The sequence below is a fragment of the Citrus clementina genome, unplaced genomic scaffold, assembly GCF_000493195.1.
Source record: "Citrus clementina cultivar Clemenules unplaced genomic scaffold, Citrus_clementina_v1.0 scaffold_8, whole genome shotgun sequence".
In the NCBI taxonomy this organism is placed as follows: Eukaryota; Viridiplantae; Streptophyta; class Magnoliopsida; order Sapindales; family Rutaceae; genus Citrus; species Citrus x clementina.
Window position 1 is genome coordinate 24,516,933 of NW_006262022.1, and position 19,378 is coordinate 24,536,310.

The window sequence follows — 19,378 nt, forward strand, 5'->3', positions numbered from 1 at the left end:
TGAATTATCAAAAAAAAAAAACTTTTATGTACAAATGTAAATAAAATTAACCCAATTTTTTTTCATTTTCTTTAATCTATAATCTGTATGTATTACCAAAACTTAAAACATCTTTTTCTTTTTTTGAGAAGTTAAAGATAACATCTTGCAATAGTTGGAACGTCTTTCATCATATAAATAAACCCTCATATAATTGACAAGTTTGAAATCTATGCCTAGGTTGAATCATTTGTTGCAACTTGAGAAATAAAAAAAAAAGAAAAAAAAACTTCTGCTTCTCTTATATAATTTGTTTATAAACATTAATTATAATATTTTAATTGTATAATTTATTTATAAAAATTAAATATAATATCAGTAACAATTTTATATAACAGTACTTAAAAAAATATTAAACTCCTTTGCTCTCCCTTCTATCACCAAAGGTACAGAAAGAGAGACCCACGAATTGAGAAATTGGGAGAGGAGTCTCAATCGTCGAATATGGGTCGCTATTAAATAACCGAGATCCATCTACGAGACTACGACCCCGTGCCAAATTTTAGTCAGTCACAGTCGATCTATTTTCGTCTTCTTCGAATTGTTGTTTTTCTTTCACAGACTCGTAAAATCCCAACAAAATCATAGTTTTAATCTACAAATGGATCGGCTAAATATCCTTCTTCTGGGTCTCCCTCTCTTTCTTCTCTGCAGCGACCTCTTAAATCTTTTCACTCCTCCGCCGCCGCCGCCGCCAAAATCCGCTTCCCACCACCACCATAAACCGCCTATACCTTCAGAAAACCTAACCCCAGACTTTCCTTCACAGGTATTACCATTTACTCTCTTTGGATTCAAATTGAAACCATAGCTTCCGTTATGAGAAAAATTATTTCTTTTAAATTTTCTCCAAAATTTTCTCCAAGACTCATTAAAAAAATATTTTTTTTTTCAAAGGAGGGCTTTTGTTTATAGTATGTTTCTTATTAAGAGTTTCTGATATCGTTGTTTGCAGAAAATTGTCGGAGGAATTGGGTATGGCAGTACTGTTAATATCAACTTTTGTGCTTCTTGCTCTTATAGGTATGGTTTGTGTCGTTTTTTTTCTTTTTGGGTTTAATGGTCTTGATTATTAGTGTACATTGGGTGCAGTCTCTGTTAATGGTAGATGCGTTTATGATGTGATCTTTTTTTTTTTTTTGGTCAGAATTGTGATGGGAACTATTATTAAACGAGAGTAACGTGCTTAATTGCCTTGATATTTGCTTAAGACTAGTATTGATAAATTTACCAACATTTAGGAATATATACTTATAACCCATTTGGAAGAATTAGACATTAGCTCATACGGTATGGTTATGTCTACACAAGCATTTTTGTTATTGTGGGGAAGTATAGAAGCTCAGTAGGGTCATAAGGCAAACCTACTCATTTAGCAGCACGTGATTTTTAAATGCTTTAAGTGTTCATCTGTGGATGCTCAAGCTCTTTCTTTTTGGTAGGCTAGGCTTTGCAACATCAATATATTCAATCGTTTTAGTTCACTCATCAAGAAACTGAGATAGATTCTAGAAAAATGCTGTAAAGAAAATTGTAACCTGTTTCAGGGGCACTGCAATAACAATGAAAAGGATGTTGGAGACTCAGTTTCCTGGGATTGATGTGGTCCTTGCAAATTATCCCCCACCCCTGCCAAAGCGTCTACTTTCTAAAGTGGTGCCTGCTGTTCAGATAGGGGTTATTGGGATCGTAGTGGCAGGCGAACAGATTTTTCCGATGCTGGGAATGACACCACCTCCATGGTATTATTCGCTGCGTGCCAATAGGTTTGGGTCCATAGCATCTACCTGGCTTATTGGAAACTTTTTGCAGTCCTTCCTCCAAAGCTCTGGGGCTTTTGAAGTTTACTGTAATGATGACTTGGTCAGTGATCTCTCTATCTAGCTCGCTGTCTTTATATGTCAAAAGTAACTGTTGTTACTACTGATGCCTTTTGCTAGTCTATTGATAGTTACTGATCATTGAAATATTAAACAGGAGAATGATGCAAATAAGCTTGCAACCACGTAAAAATCACTTTGACTGCATTGGGTATAGTGTTTAGAGGGGCTTCTTATGCTTGATTCTGTTCATTGTGCAGGTCTTCTCTAAACTGAAGGAGGGGAGGTTTCCAGGCGAGATTGAGCTAAAAGATCTTGTTGCCAAACAATTGGCTTCATCAAGACTTGTGGATGGTGTTGGAAGTGTATGGTCCTAGTTCATTCACTGGACATTGAGGGTTGGAATCAAAGGATTGACTGAGAGCCTTGTACAAGATTTCATTATCTAGGTTGTTATGGCAAATATATAAACAGATTTTGATGCCACTATCATAATGAACATTGGCTCTGTAAAACATGTCGACAACAATTACTTTTCCAGCAGGATTGAAATTTCTGATTTTCAGCCCTTATCTTTACTCGATGCTATCAAGATTTCCCCTTTTCCAATGTAACCCAATATCTCTTTGAAAGCCTGGGATATTTCTTTTAAGAAATCCCATAACTTGCAGCTTTTGAGAATATAAGTCGGATGTCGTCGTTCTCTGTTGCTTTTTTCGTTTTTATATTTCAGTCTCTTTGGCGGGCATTTTCCTTCGATGCACCTTTACCGTTTGGAAGATGATGAGTAAACCCCCATTGGTGGGCTCACCGTGAAGGAAGATGATGTATTGAGATATCCACTGCCATTAAACCCACAATCTTGACGTCTTAAACTATTTGGTAAGCGTAATTTTATTATTGCATTAGTTGGTTATATACAGAAGATTTATGCAATTCGAGGAGCAAGGCCACCCAAAAGTCTAGTCGACGTATCAATGCCGCTGCTACACACCCAACAATAACATAGAACTACCAGCATAAGCAGGAAACGTCGGTGGAGTGTGCCCACCAGGGGAAGAAAACTTCCCAGAAATGAATTTGATTCCACGTTTATCATCACAGTTTCTGCTTTAACTCAGACGCACAAAGCGACCTCGTAAACCACTGGCCAGCTCATTTCCATTCTCAACTCGCTTGGTTTCCTTCAGATGCCCGCACCACAGAGATGCAACACAGTCAAGTGGTTGAAACAGCTTTAAACATAATACACAAAAGTTACTTGATTTTACTAATTGGAAATTCCAACCAATCTGCTGTTTTGTTGGCCTAAAACAGTTAAATTATCGGACAATTTTCACCATAAACAAACAGAAGGTCACTGAGCTGAAGGCGAATCTATTTCAAATCAATGGCTAGTCAATATACAAAAGACCTTGAATAACATTGGCAGAAGAAAGCATAAATGAAAAAATCACATTTGTTGAGAATAGAATGATGTCAATTTTGTCTCTAAACAAGCATCCAATGCTATTTTCAATCCATGCATCAAATGCGATCGGTTTAGCCTTTATTTCTTCTCTTGAACTTAGAACTGAGGAAATAGGCAAATGTCAAATTGTGGAAGCCATGAGTTGCAGTCCGCTCTTCAAAAGCATCACCAGAAGAGCTTCTAGTACAGATAAACCTGCAATTAATATTGACGTCAAAGTGTTGCGTGTAGTTTCTATCACTGATGCTGGGAAAGTGTATAAACAACCATGACAGCAATGAGAATTTTTAGCTCTTGGACATTAAAAAAATTGCACCTCTCTTCAAACCTATATTCTGCTGATATCACGACCAAACACAAAAGTTGTAGCCCAGTTGACGGCTACATAGAATCTGTTCCTCCAGCTAACCACCCTAGTTAGGTATGCTGAGCGCCAGACAAGCCAACTGAGGAATCCCGCCGAAGATAAACCTTTTGATTCCTGTCGAAATTACTCCACAAGTGAGTCCACATTTTGGTTTACAGCTCAAGAAAGAAGGGGTTAAAGTGCTTAGAGATTCACCTTATTTTGCCTTAAGTCCACGAGTGCTTTGTAACTGCCAATTGTTGCCATGCTTCCCAGATGCCTGTAGACAAATGGGTCTCCAAGTTCCATGTCCTTTGCACTATTTGCTCGCCCACCACCAGCTTTGCCAATCCTGTTCAATAGACTAAAAAGGTATTTTCCTTGCCTCTCTGCAACCTGTTCAAAATGCTTGTTAAGGAACACACATCGAAGAACCAGCACCAGTTCCTAGCAAGTAAGAAAGATGGCTTCTGGAAAAGATGAAGCTGTTCGTAGCTTACCTGGGCCAAAGCTGGAAGGACGGTTTTACCGGTACTTTCCAAATACCCACTGCAGTCACCAACTGCAAACACATCTTGGACAGACGGAACTCGTAGCCATTCATCAATACCAATCCTTTTGGACATACATAAATAAATGAATAATTAGCAGCCTCCATGTAAAATATTCTCTGCTCCAAAGCACAGATACAAATTTGATAAAGATCCAAAAGATGAAGGATATCTTGAAAGTATGGCATTTGCTGGAAACCACATAAGAAAGCAATGAAAATCCTTTCTATTGTGTAAACGGTGGCAGTGCTGCATGTTCAAACTTGAATAATTCTAAATGTGAAGAGAATTTTGCAAAACCCAAAGGGTCAACTGAATAAAGATCCCACAAATTCAAAAACAGGAAAGTGATTTTTACCTAAGCATTTTCAGATATATCCAAACATTTTTCTGGCTGGCTAACGAAACAAGTTTTCCACAGACACACACACACACACACACACACAAATATTTTCTAGAAAGAATTTTTAGGAACTAAACTTAAAATTTCTACATAACTTGAAAACTTTAAATAGATGCAATTGAGGAAAGTGTATTGCAGCAAGCAAAAAAGTATACGTAACCTACCTTCCACCAGGGGACTTGGGTAAATCCAGGGACTTTACAAGAGTTGACGGACCAACACCCGTAGACCATACTAACAGCCCATATGGTACCTCTGTGCCATCATTAAGGATTAGCTTCTGGGAATCAACATCCTTGACAATCCCACGCACAAGACGAACTCCTGACTGAGAAAAACTAGTGAATGAGAAGATGAAATATCCAAATGAATTGTGAGTCAACAATGTCCCAACATGCACTTTTTAAGAATAGAGAAGTGATCTATATTACTCAATTGTGAGTAATTCCAAGCTTACAGTTGAAATGAATTCTTCACATAATCCTTTATATCAAAAGAATTTTAGTTTACTTATTCTCATTAGTTGCCGTACAGGCAATGTATCTCACAAAGCACAGAACTCCACTAGATATTTCAAAATCAGACTAAGAAGAGAGAAATTGACAGCGACCATATGTTTCAGGTACAAACCTCAGTACCTTTGCATTTATAAAATTTTTCTCACCTTTGACAACTGCGTTGTAGCATAGTGCCTGAGTCGATCGTCAAAGGAAGATAATATCTCATTTGCCTATGAAGATGACAACAACTCTGGTTAAATCAAATCAGTAAATATTTGGGAACTCTAAATTGGGGACTTCAGTGCAAGAATAACCCTAGATATGCCATAACAGCAATTACAGACAATTTCAGCCAAGAAGCTTGAATAGATTGCATTAAATCTGTTAGAACCGTATAACAACAAATACATAGAATGAAGAAGAAGCCATTTGATTATATTTGATACCAAAATTGTAGTCCGACAAACCTCAATCAATGTAACATGAATATAATCTTTCACATGGGAATATCTTTGCCGAACATCTCTCATAATGAAATCACTAAGTTCACCACTGAACTCAACTCCTGTGGGACCACCTCCCACAACAACACAATGTAGGAGTCTGGATTTTTCTTCTTCTGATATCCCTGCCTCCACACCAAACAAGAAAGTACAATTTACTTTGGAATCTCATATCAAATGATTCTTCAAACAAGATGACCACAACAACTTACCAGGAACATCAGACAGCATCAAGTTCAGGAGTAGCTTCCTACGAATTTCCTGAGCATGATGAACTTCACGAAGAAAAGTTGCATTTTCTTTCACACCATGGATTCCAAAAGTCGAGGCCTCTGCTCCCAATGCTATAACCAACTTGTCATATGAGATTTTAAACTTCCACGGCTCCAAGGTCCTTAATTCATCCGTCACAGTCTCGCAGTGCACCTTCATCACCCAAAACCAATTTTCTTACAATATCGCTCTACATAAGCTAAAATCTTCAACATTTCATAGTTGTAACAAATGCTACATCATTCAGTAAGCGAATATTTAACCAGAGAAATAATCAAACTTTAACATACAGAACCCGCATTTCCATCCAATATCATCATAGAACCACAAATAACTCCAATTACTAAGCTAGATCCATCAAAACCCTGTATTTAACTCATGAATTTAGAACAAAAAGTTACAAAATTTTTTTCAAATTCTTTTCAAAGAGCCACTGCAAACTAAAATTAGCAACAGTACCCAGAAAAGGGAAAAAAAAAAAGGATAAAACAAATCGAATCATTGAAAAACAAAGAAGCAAAATCACACCACATGATTATCAGTATCGATGCCAGCGCAATGGGAGAGGAAAAAGTAAGACCCGGGTTCCCTCGAAATAGCAGGCTGAATCCTGGCAATGGGTTCGGCCACAGACCTGAACTCAAGCGTGCCGACGCAAGTAGAGGCCAAAAGAGGAGTAAACACCATGTGATTCCTCGGGGACACGCAAACGACGTCGTATAAACTCGTATCTATGCCCTTCATCAGCCTGCACCCCGCCCAGCCAGAGCCCAGCACCACCACCCTGGGCTTCTCATTTGCCTTAGTGGGCCCCAGACCCGAGTACTGCGTCACCTGCACCGTCGACGGTGACGCGTCAGTTGTGAAGTGTGAGAGGCAAGTGAGAATCAAGTTGGAGGGCATTATTATTGATGGTGATGAATATGAATACGATTTTGCTGTGGGGTTTCTGAGAAGATGCTTGAACAAAGACATAACGGAAGCTGCTTATTTGGTTTTTGCAGAGACACAAGCACCGAACACAACAGAGAGATAAGTAAGTGGTGCTGCTGCTGCTAAGTGCTAGGCGGTTCCGATAATTTTGGGTGTAGTTTCTCTGCTTCCAGATCGTTGACGCAGACAATTCTGAATTGGTTACGTGGCGAATCAAGCATGCGCCAGAGGCTTGATGGCGTCTTCTGCGTTGTCGTATGTTATGCTGCACGTGCAGATGAACGTGCTGCCACGTAAGATGAGCTGTTTTCTTTAGTGAAGAAATTACAAAGCCTTTGCTTTTAGTTGTTTGTTGCTAGAGTACTTGATGAGCAAAGAAGGATCCGAAACGAATTTGATATAATGCATCTCGGCTCTTTCAGCTGTTTATTATGTACTTCATAAACACTTGCATTGCGTACATAACAGTATTCTATCAAATACCAATCCGCTCCTTTATTCTCAATAAGTTGTACATGTCTTGAAGCAAAGTCAAGATTTTATTTCAATGATAATACACATCACATTAATTAACATTTTAATTCTTGTCCCTTGGTGCGCCAACTTCATTAGGAGGAGCAGGAGGAGTATGCCCCGGGTTAGGCCCGGGATCATGATAATCCAGTACCTCGGCCGTTAGGGAAACTGAAACTTTGTCCGATGTTGAGCTCCCGCAGCTGTCATCAATGTCCATCTTCAAAGATCTTCCCTCCATCGCCAACAACTCTTTATTTCCTGAAAACTTCAATTATTCCGTTACTGATAAAAGGTCATAAACTACCAACAGTATTCTCACCACGTTATGTATAATAAATATGGGCATTCTTAGGTGCGGTTGAAATTAATGTATATGAAAAATTTTTAGGTGCAGTTGCTGCACGTTTTAAATTGCAGACTATCAACCCTTTATGAATGTGAGCGTGTGTGATTAAATCGCATTCTACAATATTTGGACATTCCTGTATGTATGTATTTACACAGAAATACATTTCTCCAGCCATCTTATGAGCCTCTTCAATGGCACTGAAGTTGTGGATTAATCATTACATGTCCTTAATTTTGTAATTAGGAAACATGCCTGAGACCGGAACTGGAATGGTGTTTCGAGCCGAAGCCATTGCAAAAGCAGACATGCTCAACACACAGAGAATGAGGCGTATCAAAAATCCCATTGCTCTTCGCTTTCTTTGAGGTGTATATTATAGGATTGGGATGTGTAATATTGATAATACTACAGCTCTGCATATATAGGAAAAAATCTGCACCAGAATAACAGAATCTCGATCAATGGCCAAGATTGACTGCTGGAAAAACAATAATGATAAGGTTGTGATTGTACCATTGTCGTTATCCCACAATTCACCTCAGCCCTTAATATAGAGAAAAGCACGCGTATCAGCTAGATATGTTCGGGAAGGTTCATTTGATCCTTTGATGCTGGTGAGCGAGCGTCCAAATTTCAAACTACAGCTTTCCGGCCAAGACTAAATCCGTCGAGGCATTAAGTCGAACGGTTTGGGGTTTTCATCAAGGATCAGGATCCTGAACTGATTTTCATATGAGCAAATTATGTTAATATAATTGATGGTTAATAAATTAAAAAAAAAATAGTTAAATCATAATCATTCACTAATATTAAAACACAAGTGGCACAAGATTTGTAAAAGATCAAAAGTGTTCAGATCAGGAGAGGATAATGATTCTTTTATCAAACATATTTATTTCTATCTTACAAAAATGAGTGGAGAATGTACATTTTTTATGCAAATGTGGCAACTGTTCCTTAGATCATATTCACCTCCATGTACACATAAATGATGGGTGGACACATGTCGTTAGATTGAGTGTCCAAAGCAAAATTCTAAATTCATATCACTCATCGTTTATAAATAGAGACATATCTCTAAGAAAAAAGAGATCTTTGGCCTCCAAAAGTAATGTTCATACTTAGAGAGAGAAACACATTTTCTCCATTTTTTCTCTCTATTTAATCTTGATTAAACAATAACTTGTGCGTCAAAGTGCTTTTTTTAGATACTCACCCATGTGGATTCGAGGCCAATAATTGTAACAAGTTCTCCACAAATCAAAACTACGACTGAAGGTAAATTCCAGCCCCTTCACTCTTGCATTTTATTTAACTTCACGACTCTTTTTGGATACTGATACTGATATGAGAATTATTAACCATTAGTGCAAATATATTTACTTCACATATGAAGAAAAAAGCAAATTCTTGGCAAATGGTTTGCAATGAATGAGAAAGTGATTAATATTACCTCGTAATGGACCTTAAGTAGACAAATTTTTTAAGGATATATTACGTAAAGCACGAGGTAAATTTGTGAAGATAAAAAAGAGTATTTTCAGCTAATCGAATTAATTCTTTAAAAAATTTCAAACATAAAAAAGAAATAACTCCTTAAAAGAACTTCAATCTTTACTCCCACAACTCAAAATTCGAATTTTGTTCGATAGAGTAAAAAAAATTTTTTTTTTCACCTCCATAAGTTCAACTTTAAAAGGTAAAATGGCATTAATTAAAAAAGTTATTTCTGGCGGCAGCGTAGTAAAGTCATACCAAATTAATTGGCACTGAGATGACACTAGTCACATAGATCAAGTCCGCAGAGTGAAGTAAATTTGAATATTGAAGTGCAGCCTTTTAAATTTTAACTATGGGCACACGACAATTGGTAAACTTACTGATTTATTTTCTTCTCCATGATCGGCATAGTTGGTATTCGATAACACACACAGAGTTAGAGCGTACGTTTTATTTGGTACATAAAACGAAGACACTGTGTATCAGCTCCCTTGCACAAGCCAAAACGGGAGCATGTGACTTGTACATTATTTATGCATACATTTTTTTTCCCTATGATGGTCAAGAGGTAATTAAAGCATGCATCACGAGGCATGTTTCTCAGCCTTTCCGGCCACCGCCACCTCTGCCGCCCCTCGAGGGAGGATCATGCCCGTGGTTCGCCGATGGCTCACCGTAATCAGCGAGGTTCGCCGTCAAAGACCTTCTTGATCCCATGGCTACCATCTCATCATGGTTCCCTGTTAATTAGATGCAACCGGTAATAAGATATTTGTCTCACTAAGCTTAACAATAATATATTTTAGCAGTCCTCATTTTTGTTTTTTAAAAAAACAAAATTAAAATATCTCCATAGTTACTTCTGTTGGAATTAAAATTACCGTCACTTTTTCAAAGGCAAAAGGGTATTATATTTTTACCACCGCTCATCGACAGGTAATCTTTTACACTAACACTAACACTAACATACGTAAATGATAGTCAAATTTTTTAAGTCAGTTTTGGAAGCATGAGAACTCTTACGGACTAAAGGGGAATTTTAATTACCCCTTAATATAACAAGAGTTGTTGATGATTTAAAACAAACACCGCAGATTTAATTAAATCATTGAAAAATGAGCTAAACTATGCATTTGTAGATGAAGCAAGGACAGTCTCTTGTGGAAGTATAATTCAATATAGTAATAGAAAATAGAAAATCTAGGCGACCAAATTGAAAGAATCTAGCTGGCTGGCTTATTGTATCTGCACGCAGTACAATACAGCCCTCATCAAAACGTTTATGATCATTCACGCATGCACACTTGATTAAAACGCAAATAATTATGCTTAATTAAAGAGGATTAAATGGGCATTTAGCTAGAAATAGAAATGTTTAAACACTTCTTTTTAAGATATAAAAGCGTTTTTTAATCCTTTTCTGCAACTTTGCAAGTGTTGAACAGGTACACTAATGCCAAAAATTATATGGTTCAAACACAAACTTTGAAGGATAGGATACGCATGTGAAAAGAAGAAGAAACAAATAAATGCATGAACTTGTTTCGATGAAACGACTAATATCGAGAGCCCTAAAAGGCAAAAGCAGAAGCAAATTACATACCTGAAATGAAAAGAGTGTTTCTTGCAGAAGCAAAAGCAAGCAAAAGATAGAAACAAAACCAAACTCCAATTCCACACCCCATCTCTGCTTATTAATTTGCTGGTGACTTGTGGTTGTTTATGCGAATGCGGTGGATACAGAAGAGAGGCCATTTATAGGCGTGGGGCATGAGCCACAGCCCGGAGCCTAGAAACACGTGGCAGAAATAAAGCCAATTTTAAGAGTTGACGATTGCAAAATAGTGGGTGCACGTTCGATGCATGAATTGTTCAATTCATATTGGCATCTCAGCCGTCCATTCTTCAGTCAACGAGGGCTCTTCTCGCCTCCTTTTCTTGAAAAGGACAAGGCGTTGGCTTGTTATACGAAAAAAGTCATCGTGATATAATGTGAAAGCGGAAATTAATATAAAGGAAAGGACACCAGGATCCCCTAGCTTCCTTGTTAAACTCTCAAAATACAAGGTTAAATTCTCAAATGAACAAGAAGACCTCCCCTTCTCGTTATGAATTCTATTTATTCGATGAAAATGAGAGCATTAACATAAACGTCCTCAATGATAATGCACTATCACCCTCAATATAGGTTTGTTCCATTGAACTCTTAGGAAGATAATTGTCTAAAAAGTAAACAGTTATATTCATCTTCTCAAAACAAAAATGAACATCCAAAGTTTCTTTCATTGGTGAATTTTATTTAATAATTAGATGCATATAGGGTTACTGAGGTTAAAGTGCCATACTGCTTTAATGTCCTCGAATATGAAGTACTTTCCTTATCTAAACACTGTAGGTAGGGATGCCAAATGATCTTAAATCCTGATCCCGAACTATTTAGGACGATATTAGTTGGTATTTTATGGCCGAATTTTAAAAGCAGGTGGGATTTGGGACTTAAAAAAATCCCAATTTAATGTGTGGGAAGGGACCAGGATCTAAGTCGCGGGTCCCGTTTGTCATATGTAATTTTTGGAAAAAATACTATATTAATAAAATTAAAAGTAAGTAAAATTAAACTAATGGTTAATCAATAGTGATTCAAATAGCATTACAACAATATACTCTAGGTCTAAGTAACAAACACAATCCCATTTGTTGTATTATTTTTAGTTTAATTAAATAAATTTAAAACAAAAATATTAAACTGGAAACCTAAAAGTATTTTAACCTAAAACTAAAACACAGCCGCGTGTTGCTCATCCTCAATTTTTGCTCGCCTTCAGCCACCTCATCTGGCATTTCGATAAGTTTGTATTTGACTTCTCTTTCTTTATATTTGAATATAATTGTATTGGAATTTTTATTATTTTTTTCAAATAGATTGTATTTGATTCATAAATTAAGTTGATTGTTTATTGCTTGCTTTTCGGAAAGATCATTGTTTATTATTAATTAAATGGGATATTTAGGACATTCGGGCCATTTGGTCCGGGACGGTATTTTGAGTGGTTTGGGATTGGTCCAATTTTTTCTCCTATTTTTACTACTTGAGACCGGACCAGGATTGTCAAATCCGGACCATCCTAGATCATTGCCATCTCTAAACTTAACTAATTATAATAAAATAGGGTCTGGATGGTGGAGTCTAATTGTCATTTAAAATAATTTTAAGATTCCGATTGTTCTTCAATAATAAAAATCTGGATTGCCTCTTATATATGCTATTGGCAAAATAATACGTAAGAACTTACAATTATGAGTGCTTTTAAATTTAAAGAGATTTGTTTTTGCTTTCTTCCTGAACTTTGATCTCTACCATCAAAAGTCAGAAACTCTTGACTTTTTTTATCACTACAGCTTTGTCCATGATTGTGATGCTTGCCAAACACTAAACACACGGTGGATAAATGATCATTTTACTTTGATATCGACTTTCAAGCATGTTGTTTCCTTTTTGGGTAATGGGTTCATCGTATATAGGGGTGTTAAGCCATTGGGAGTCAAAAATAATTATTGTTTAAAGAGTAATTTAGGAAATTTTAATCCCACCCAAAATCTTACAAGTAAAAAATATCAAATAAATAATAAACAGAAAAATAGATAGAGAATAAAATCAATCACGGAAAACTTATATCCTGGAAAAAAATCACTGCCGCCAAGGATGATGAAAGAAAAATTTATTATGTGAAAAATTATTACAATCATTTTAGTATTCTTCTCACACACAAAATTTCAATAACGCTCAATTTTTCAATGAATCTACTGTTTCTCTCGCATTAAAAATTATCTATTTGTAGGAGAAGTATTTCTTTTCTTATATTTGTTGTACTTCTTCTTAAATAAGTCAGATTCCAAAAAAAAAATTATTTCTTAAATAGGAATCCTAATAAATAAAAAAATATTATAAGAAATCTTTATTGAAAAATAAACATATTTCCTAAGAGTGATTAAAGAGCCATTAGCTCACACGATGAGCAGTAATATTGTCATAAAAATATACGTGACAGAAGAAAGAACGCGAAACTACATTATTAAACCCCGCACGCACCTGGCATCGATCAATCAGTTTGGTCAAATCATTTCTTTAAAGGACATAATTATTCTCAATTAAGGTGTTTGTCATTTCATTAGTTATTTTTTAAGTTTTATTTCTTAATTACATGCATGCTGCGTATTATCTATAATCCAAAAACAAAGACCTTGTGCTGAAATCTTAGTCTAATTAAACAAGGGTTATGTAGGACGTGAGTATGGTTTGGTTAATGTGGCATAACGTTTGCATACGGTATCAGTTTATTCGTACGCCACTTAAAAAGTTTTTGAAGAGTTTTACAAAACCCATATCTAGATTTTTTTTTCCTTCCTTTTATCCCCTCACACTTCATGTGTTTCAGTCATTTTGGCCACAACGTTTATCTTCTTCTTGTTGGATCTATTTGTCACATATTATGGACTGACATAAATATTTTTATTATTTTTTATGTTTTATCGAATTAATACGTGATTAATGTCAAATATTAATGAATAATTCTAATGGACTCATTTATTAAGTTTTCAAATAGTATGTTAATTAGTCTAATTTTATCATACCCTATATAGTAATATTTTAGCTTATAACGAGATAGGCAACTTTGTACTAACATATGAAAGATCTATACACTCAATCATAATATTTGAGTGACTTCAGTCTATTGGGAGTTCATTGTTCACAAATCTAGAGTAAGAGTATAATGCACCTCTCTCTCACTTTCTTTGGCGATTGAGTGTATGTGCAATGCATGAGGAAGCTTGATTTGCAGTTGAGATCGAAGCTAAAATTGCTACAAATCAGAAGAAGAAAACACTTGATTCACGGGCAAGAAGCAAGCTGAACAGCAAGCCTTGAATTTATGGCCAATCAAAGTGAATCTGAAATTTTTGCCTAATGCATGTGTTTACTTGGAAATGCAAGATCAAAGGTCGATTTCAGCACTTCTGTCATTCTGTTCCAATTGCTCGTTTTAAGTATTAAGTGTTTGGTCTTCTTCAACCTTTCTTTCAAGTCGACCTTTCAATTCACATTCTCGATGGCCTTTGCCAAAGATTTTTTTAGGGGGAAAAAAAAAAAAAAAAAAACCGTCGGTAGGAGCCTGGAGTGGAGTCTGTACGTTGCAAGTTACTGTTGGCTCCATTCTAAATTGCAATGATCATGAATCGGGACCGAAACCATTTAAGTTTGTCAACTTGCTTATTTGTCGTGGACACCATTTTGTAATATGATGATTAGCTACCAAAAGCAACATTTAGATCACAGAACAGATGCTATGTATGCCATCAGCAATAAATTTTCTATAAACTAATCATCCGGTGACTGAAAGGCCGGGGTTTGTCAGTTCTAGTTTTGCACCATATTTAGTGACTGATACATTCCATAATGGAATTGTTTTCCTGTATCAGAGTCAAAACTAATTTGAAGTCTCCCTCAACCCACCAAATATGCTGCTGCCTTTCACGGAAGGCTAGGACTAGAAGCACTATCTTAGTGCAGTGCTTTCACTAGAGTGAATTGTTACACTGTTTCGCCTTTGATGGCACTTGGCTTGTTCGAGTACCATGAATATGCATTATGCAATCGCAATCATATGACTTCACAAGCCTCCAAAAGTGTCAAATAAACAGAGGTTTTGGCGTTTTACCCATCACAATCGACATGCAACCAACCTACTCTTGAACTAAGTCATCAAATTTCCTTAATAGCAAAATAAGATTGACCGTGGCCAAACAAAGTACACATAACCATCAACTGATCCACTACTGAGATCACTCATGCTTATTAAACTGAAAACCAAGTCCTAATAGAAACAAATGAGGTTACTTAAGCAGAAGTTTCCATTACAGATATGTTCAAATACAATCCGAACCCATTAGAATATAAGCAGGTGCTTCAGTAATGAATAGAGGTTAAGATAATAAGTCACTCTAATGACTCGTGGTTACAGACGCCACACATCTTAGTTCCAACTTCAAACACCTCAAAATCCATCATCGTCAAGAATTGTATATAATGGTAGATAAAATGCTCTTGCTACAAAAACAATTAGCGGGCTATCATCATCTTTTCTTAAAACCATATTTCTTACGTTCGTAAAACAGGTCCGTTTTCGCACTGCCCAAATTGACAATTTTTGGACAACCATCCCTGTCCTTCTCTTGCTGTGTGCACTCTTTGCAGTAGTATGCATCAGAGATTCCCACCCCTCCACAGATGACACATCGACCCTGAAAGGAACCATAATTGCATTCATCACAGACTCGCACAAGGGTGCAAGGACGCACATAGGAATCACAAATCACACACTTCCCATCACATTTCTCGCAGAGCCTTCCAATGGCTATCCCTGGTTGCTTCCTGCACATGATCAAATCAGGATGATGCTTGGCCATGGTTTCTACGACAAAAAGCTGGTAGCTCCTATAAGTTCTTAGGACCTGCAGATATATCCACAATCAACAATGTTATGCTCACCAAATACCCAAACTTAAGACGCAAAACGAGAGAGGGGGCTAAATTTATCAGAATTTTGATTCTATCTTGGAAAACAGCAAAAACCGATCACTAATTACGAAATTAAGCAGAAAAAATCAAACATTAGTAAAACAAACAGAACAGAACAAGATTATGTTCTTGTGGGCTTAAAAGCATTTTCAGGTCCCAACTCCACACCTATTAACTAATTAAGACCAATTGTTTACTAAACAAATATGATCTAACTAATCAACTCCCACGCAATAACAAAATTACAAAACGTTTTAGGAACCAAAAGCTAAGTTTTATACTATTCTTTTATTGTTCTCCGCATCCTCAGCAGCAAAGGTATTACTTTAAATCAATCTACAAACAATTAATTAAAAACCCAAAATCTCACAAACAAAGGAAAATGAAACAGAAGATTAACGCCAACAGGGTTTACTGGATACTAACCTGCACAGAAGACTCGAAGTCCAGATGCTAACGTCCGCTTGCTTGGAGAAGAAAATGTTGAGATTGCTTCGAATCAGCAAAGAGAGGGTTTTGTTATATGTTGAAAAGAGAATTTTAGGGCTTATCATAAAAAAAAAAAAAAAAGAGGTCATTTTTAGCGAACCCCCCAAAGGAAACTACTTTTAACTCCGTACCCTAAAATCTTTTTCCTTATACCACCGCGCACCCAAATCGGCAAATTCTACCGTTAGCTTTAACGTTTGAGGGCATTCATGGTATTTCAGGTATTAGATTGAGAAAAATTTCAAAACTACACATATTTTCTTTTGTTCTTTTTTGGATCGCTTCTTCTCTTTATTCACGTAAAGCAACAAAATCCCAATTTGTTGTCGCCTCCTCTGCCATCACAATGGTTGTCAACGGTGAAGCTATAAGCTACCGCAATCTCTGTCATCACTAACAAAAATAATTAACAGTGTGATTGAGTAAACTTTGAAATTTAGATCGACTTCTATAGGTTCGAGTTCTATCAAACACCTTTCTCTTTATAAATATATATTTTTATATATAGAAAGTGACTATTTAAACTCACTAAATCCTTCTCTACACCTATTTTAAAAGATAAATTTATTACTAAAAAATTTTAAATTTTAAAATTATCCTTTAGTAATATATTTTTCTCTCTACTTTACAATTGTGTATTCTCTCTCTACTCTCTATTTTACAAACTAAACACTCAATTTTGCCTTCTTTTGGATTTATTTTTTTGGTTTTTTTTAGTATATCATGATCTCTATTTTATACTTTCTATATATAAGAATTTTTTTTCTTGACTTTCATCAGCTTTTATGTTTGGCAGAAATTAATTTCTATATTTAGTGACTTTCATGGCTGATAAAAATTTGTTAATTTTCATTTTCAAATGACAGATTTTGTTTCTCTTAGTTAGTGATATCAATTATTTATAGGTAAAAGAATATATCTAAATGAATTAATGAGAATTTGTGAAATTGAGAAGAGAAAAAGAAGAAAGGGGTAATCAAATAAATTTTTAAAAATTATTTATATAATAAAATTCTTAATTAAAAAGAGGGCATGGAAAGGAAATTAGTGGGTTCAAATAGTCCTGCTTTTATATATATTAGGATGCAAGTTGATTTTTCTTCCACTAATTTATGAATATTGCTATTATTCTTTTAAATTTTATAATTCTTTCATACTAATTTATGGGTGAAGTTATTATTCTTCTAAATTTCTAAAAAATTGATAAATATTAAATCAATTTTACTGTATCTCATAATAATAATAATCATCCTCAACTTATAAATAATAGCCCCCACACATAGAATCATATTTTGTGAGTTTGCATGGTAATTTTGATAATTGACTTCTCTTCTACTAATTTGTGGATGAAGTTATTATTCTTTTAAATTTTTTATTTCTATCTAACTAGTTTGTGGGTGGGTTATTATTCTTCTTAATTTATAAGAACTTTGTGATTTTGTGTGATCTTCGGTAGTTTGAACTACGCAGCGAATTCCAAAAAAGGAAAAATCAAATGCTGGGCATTGCGGACATTTCATTAAATTTGAACCAAGCTCAGTTAACTTGACGGCAAAAATAAACAGAATGGTCGCGCGCGGCGAGATAATGAAAAACTATTGGGGGCACCTTGGTATTTGTCGTTTCTTTTGGGCGTTATCTAAAAATTACCCAAGAAAGGGCGAGTTTTCGGGCGGTGTTAAGCTCGAAATCGAGAACACTCCAGATATGGACATTGGGCTTGTAAACTTGGCCCCATCAATTTAGGATTTAGTTGGATCAAGCTGGGCCCGTAGCCCAATGTTAAATATTTGTTTAAACATCTGATCAGCGTGGAGTTGACCAAATATTTTTTACTAGTACATTTTTCATTTTTAACTTCTTCCCTCCATCAATTTTGGCTAAAACTGTATTTGATCAAAGATTTTAATACTATGTATCATGTTTTAGAAATGTTTAACAATTTTTAGACATTGTGGGTACTAACCAGTTCAATCGACCAGGTGATCATAAATGAGTTTAACACCTTAGTCACTTGAATTTGAGTAATAGTATGAGCTAATGAAATTATTTTTCATAAAAGCAATTAGAATAACTAACTATATTTGTCCAATTCTTTGTATTTATTTCAAATCTTTTTTATAAAAAAAAAAAGATATGAAAACTAACAGTATTTTCGCAGTTCTTTGTACATATTCTTTAGTTTTAAAAAAATGTCTGCTCAATAACTTAATTTCTCAACTTTGGCTCAAAACTTTTATGATTTTTGAATTTAGTGGCTGCTAGTATCCATGGCAGTATGCAATTGAATGGTAATAGCTAGGAAGATACAGTGGTGGAGAGGTACCATAGAGGACCTTTTTTTTCTTTTTTCTTTTTAGTTATTATTAGAGATGTGTTGTTACTAATCACTCATTATTGATTTTATAATTCTCTTATGATATAAGTTTCTCTATAATAAATTTTAAGTTTTTATTTAAGTAGTGATTATATGATAAGAAAATAAAAATAATTAAATCTTAACTACACGTTATTCTAAATATAAAAATGACACCAAAATCTTAGAAAGTTGAAAAGAGGATCTTAACTTCTTATTATCAAGGCGCCAATTGATCTACATCTCATAGTCGTCACTTACCACATGGCGATTATAATCACCAACACCGTGAGCTAGCACCATATCAACGTACTAATTAATAATTCCTTAAAAACTTTACCATGTCATATATATTACTAAGAGAAATTCTATAATATGTTAGAAATACTATGTTAGTCGTATAACAAGCAATGATGTTGTAACTTATGTACATTTATTTTAAAAAATTACTATGTAAGTGATGATTATATTAAATTTAATTATATATATCGTATATAATAATTGATTGTATTATCTCTAATATATTATAGAATTCCTCCTATTACTGATCGATCAATTAATGAAGATCTCTTTGCTTGTAACAATTAATAAATGAATATGTATAAAAAATAAAATAAAAATTATATGGTGGAGATATCCTCCTTTTATTAAAATGAGGTACACACTAAAATATAAAAGTTTTCTATTAATGGCATGTCGAATTATATATATATATATATATATGTATAATTTCAGCGCTACAGGCGCATGTA

General features: G+C 35.1%; 4 protein-coding genes across 5 annotated transcripts; 1 reads left to right on the plus strand and 3 right to left on the minus strand.

Annotated features, from left to right (window-relative positions):
• Positions 1-396: 396 nt before the first annotated feature.
• Positions 397-2,607, plus strand: LOC18034349 (selT-like protein). Its single transcript, XM_006425022.2, has 4 exons — positions 397-808; positions 995-1,062; positions 1,587-1,902; positions 2,120-2,607. Exons 1-4 carry the CDS (start codon positions 641-643, stop codon positions 2,234-2,236), a joined length of 669 nt encoding a protein of 222 aa, XP_006425085.1. The 5' UTR covers positions 397-640; the 3' UTR covers positions 2,237-2,607.
• A 594-nt stretch (positions 2,608-3,201) lies between these two features.
• LOC18034307 (internal alternative NAD(P)H-ubiquinone oxidoreductase A2, mitochondrial) lies at positions 3,202-7,230 on the minus strand. 2 transcript variants are annotated; one of them, XM_006425024.2, is made up of 9 exons: positions 6,435-7,230; positions 5,846-6,059; positions 5,598-5,758; positions 5,295-5,360; positions 4,795-4,958; positions 4,177-4,291; positions 3,893-4,072; positions 3,659-3,811; positions 3,202-3,525 (listed from the first exon to the last, which is right to left on the minus strand). In XM_006425024.2, the coding sequence occupies exons 1-8, from the start codon at positions 6,879-6,881 to the stop codon at positions 3,659-3,661; spliced, it is 1,500 nt and encodes a 499-aa protein (XP_006425087.1). In that variant the 5' UTR covers positions 6,882-7,230; the 3' UTR covers positions 3,202-3,525. The 2 variants fall into 2 exon arrangements, with proteins under 2 accessions (XP_006425087.1, XP_006425086.1); XM_006425023.2 differs by having other exon boundaries at positions 3,647-3,811.
• Positions 7,231-7,416: 186 nt separating this feature from the next.
• LOC112096257 (protein PSY1-like) lies at positions 7,417-8,071 on the minus strand. Its single transcript, XM_024179661.1, has 2 exons — positions 7,964-8,071; positions 7,417-7,620 (listed from the first exon to the last, which is right to left on the minus strand). Exons 1-2 carry the CDS (start codon positions 8,048-8,050, stop codon positions 7,417-7,419), a joined length of 291 nt encoding a protein of 96 aa, XP_024035429.1. The 5' UTR covers positions 8,051-8,071.
• A 6,953-nt stretch (positions 8,072-15,024) lies between these two features.
• Positions 15,025-16,324, minus strand: LOC18034967 (PHD finger-like domain-containing protein 5B). Its single transcript, XM_006425025.2, has 2 exons — positions 16,208-16,324; positions 15,025-15,714 (listed from the first exon to the last, which is right to left on the minus strand). Exon 2 carries the CDS (start codon positions 15,667-15,669, stop codon positions 15,337-15,339), a length of 333 nt encoding a protein of 110 aa, XP_006425088.1. The 5' UTR covers positions 15,670-15,714; positions 16,208-16,324; the 3' UTR covers positions 15,025-15,336.
• Positions 16,325-19,378: the final 3,054 nt, after the last annotated feature.

What these genes read in the sequence shown, in the direction of transcription:
- LOC18034349 (XM_006425022.2), top strand. Translation starts at nt 641, where the DNA reads ATGGATCGGCTAAATATCCTTCTTCTGGGTCTCCCTCTCTTTCTTCTC. An exon ending in CCCCAGACTTTCCTTCACAG is followed by an intron (nt 809 to 994) that starts GTATTACCATTT and finishes CGTTGTTTGCAG; the next exon opens with AAAATTGTCGGAGGAATTGG. An exon ending in TTTACTGTAATGATGACTTG is followed by an intron (nt 1,903 to 2,119) that starts GTCAGTGATCTC and finishes TTCATTGTGCAG; the next exon opens with GTCTTCTCTAAACTGAAGGA.
- LOC18034307 (XM_006425024.2), bottom strand. Translation starts at nt 6,881, where the DNA reads ATGTCTTTGTTCAAGCATCTTCTCAGAAACCCCACAGCAAAATCGTAT. An exon ending in CTACAACGCAGTTGTCAAAG is followed by an intron (nt 4,959 to 5,294) that starts GTGAGAAAAATT and finishes AGTTTTTCTCAG; the next exon opens with TCAGGAGTTCGTCTTGTGCG. An exon ending in TGGACTTAAGGCAAAATAAG is followed by an intron (nt 3,812 to 3,892) that starts GTGAATCTCTAA and finishes TAATTTCGACAG; the next exon opens with GAATCAAAAGGTTTATCTTC.
- LOC112096257 (XM_024179661.1), bottom strand. Translation starts at nt 8,050, where the DNA reads ATGGGATTTTTGATACGCCTCATTCTCTGTGTGTTGAGCATGTCTGCT. An exon ending in GAAACACCATTCCAGTTCCG is followed by an intron (nt 7,621 to 7,963) that starts GTCTCAGGCATG and finishes GAATAATTGAAG; the next exon opens with TTTTCAGGAAATAAAGAGTT.
- LOC18034967 (XM_006425025.2), bottom strand. Translation starts at nt 15,669, where the DNA reads ATGGCCAAGCATCATCCTGATTTGATCATGTGCAGGAAGCAACCAGGG.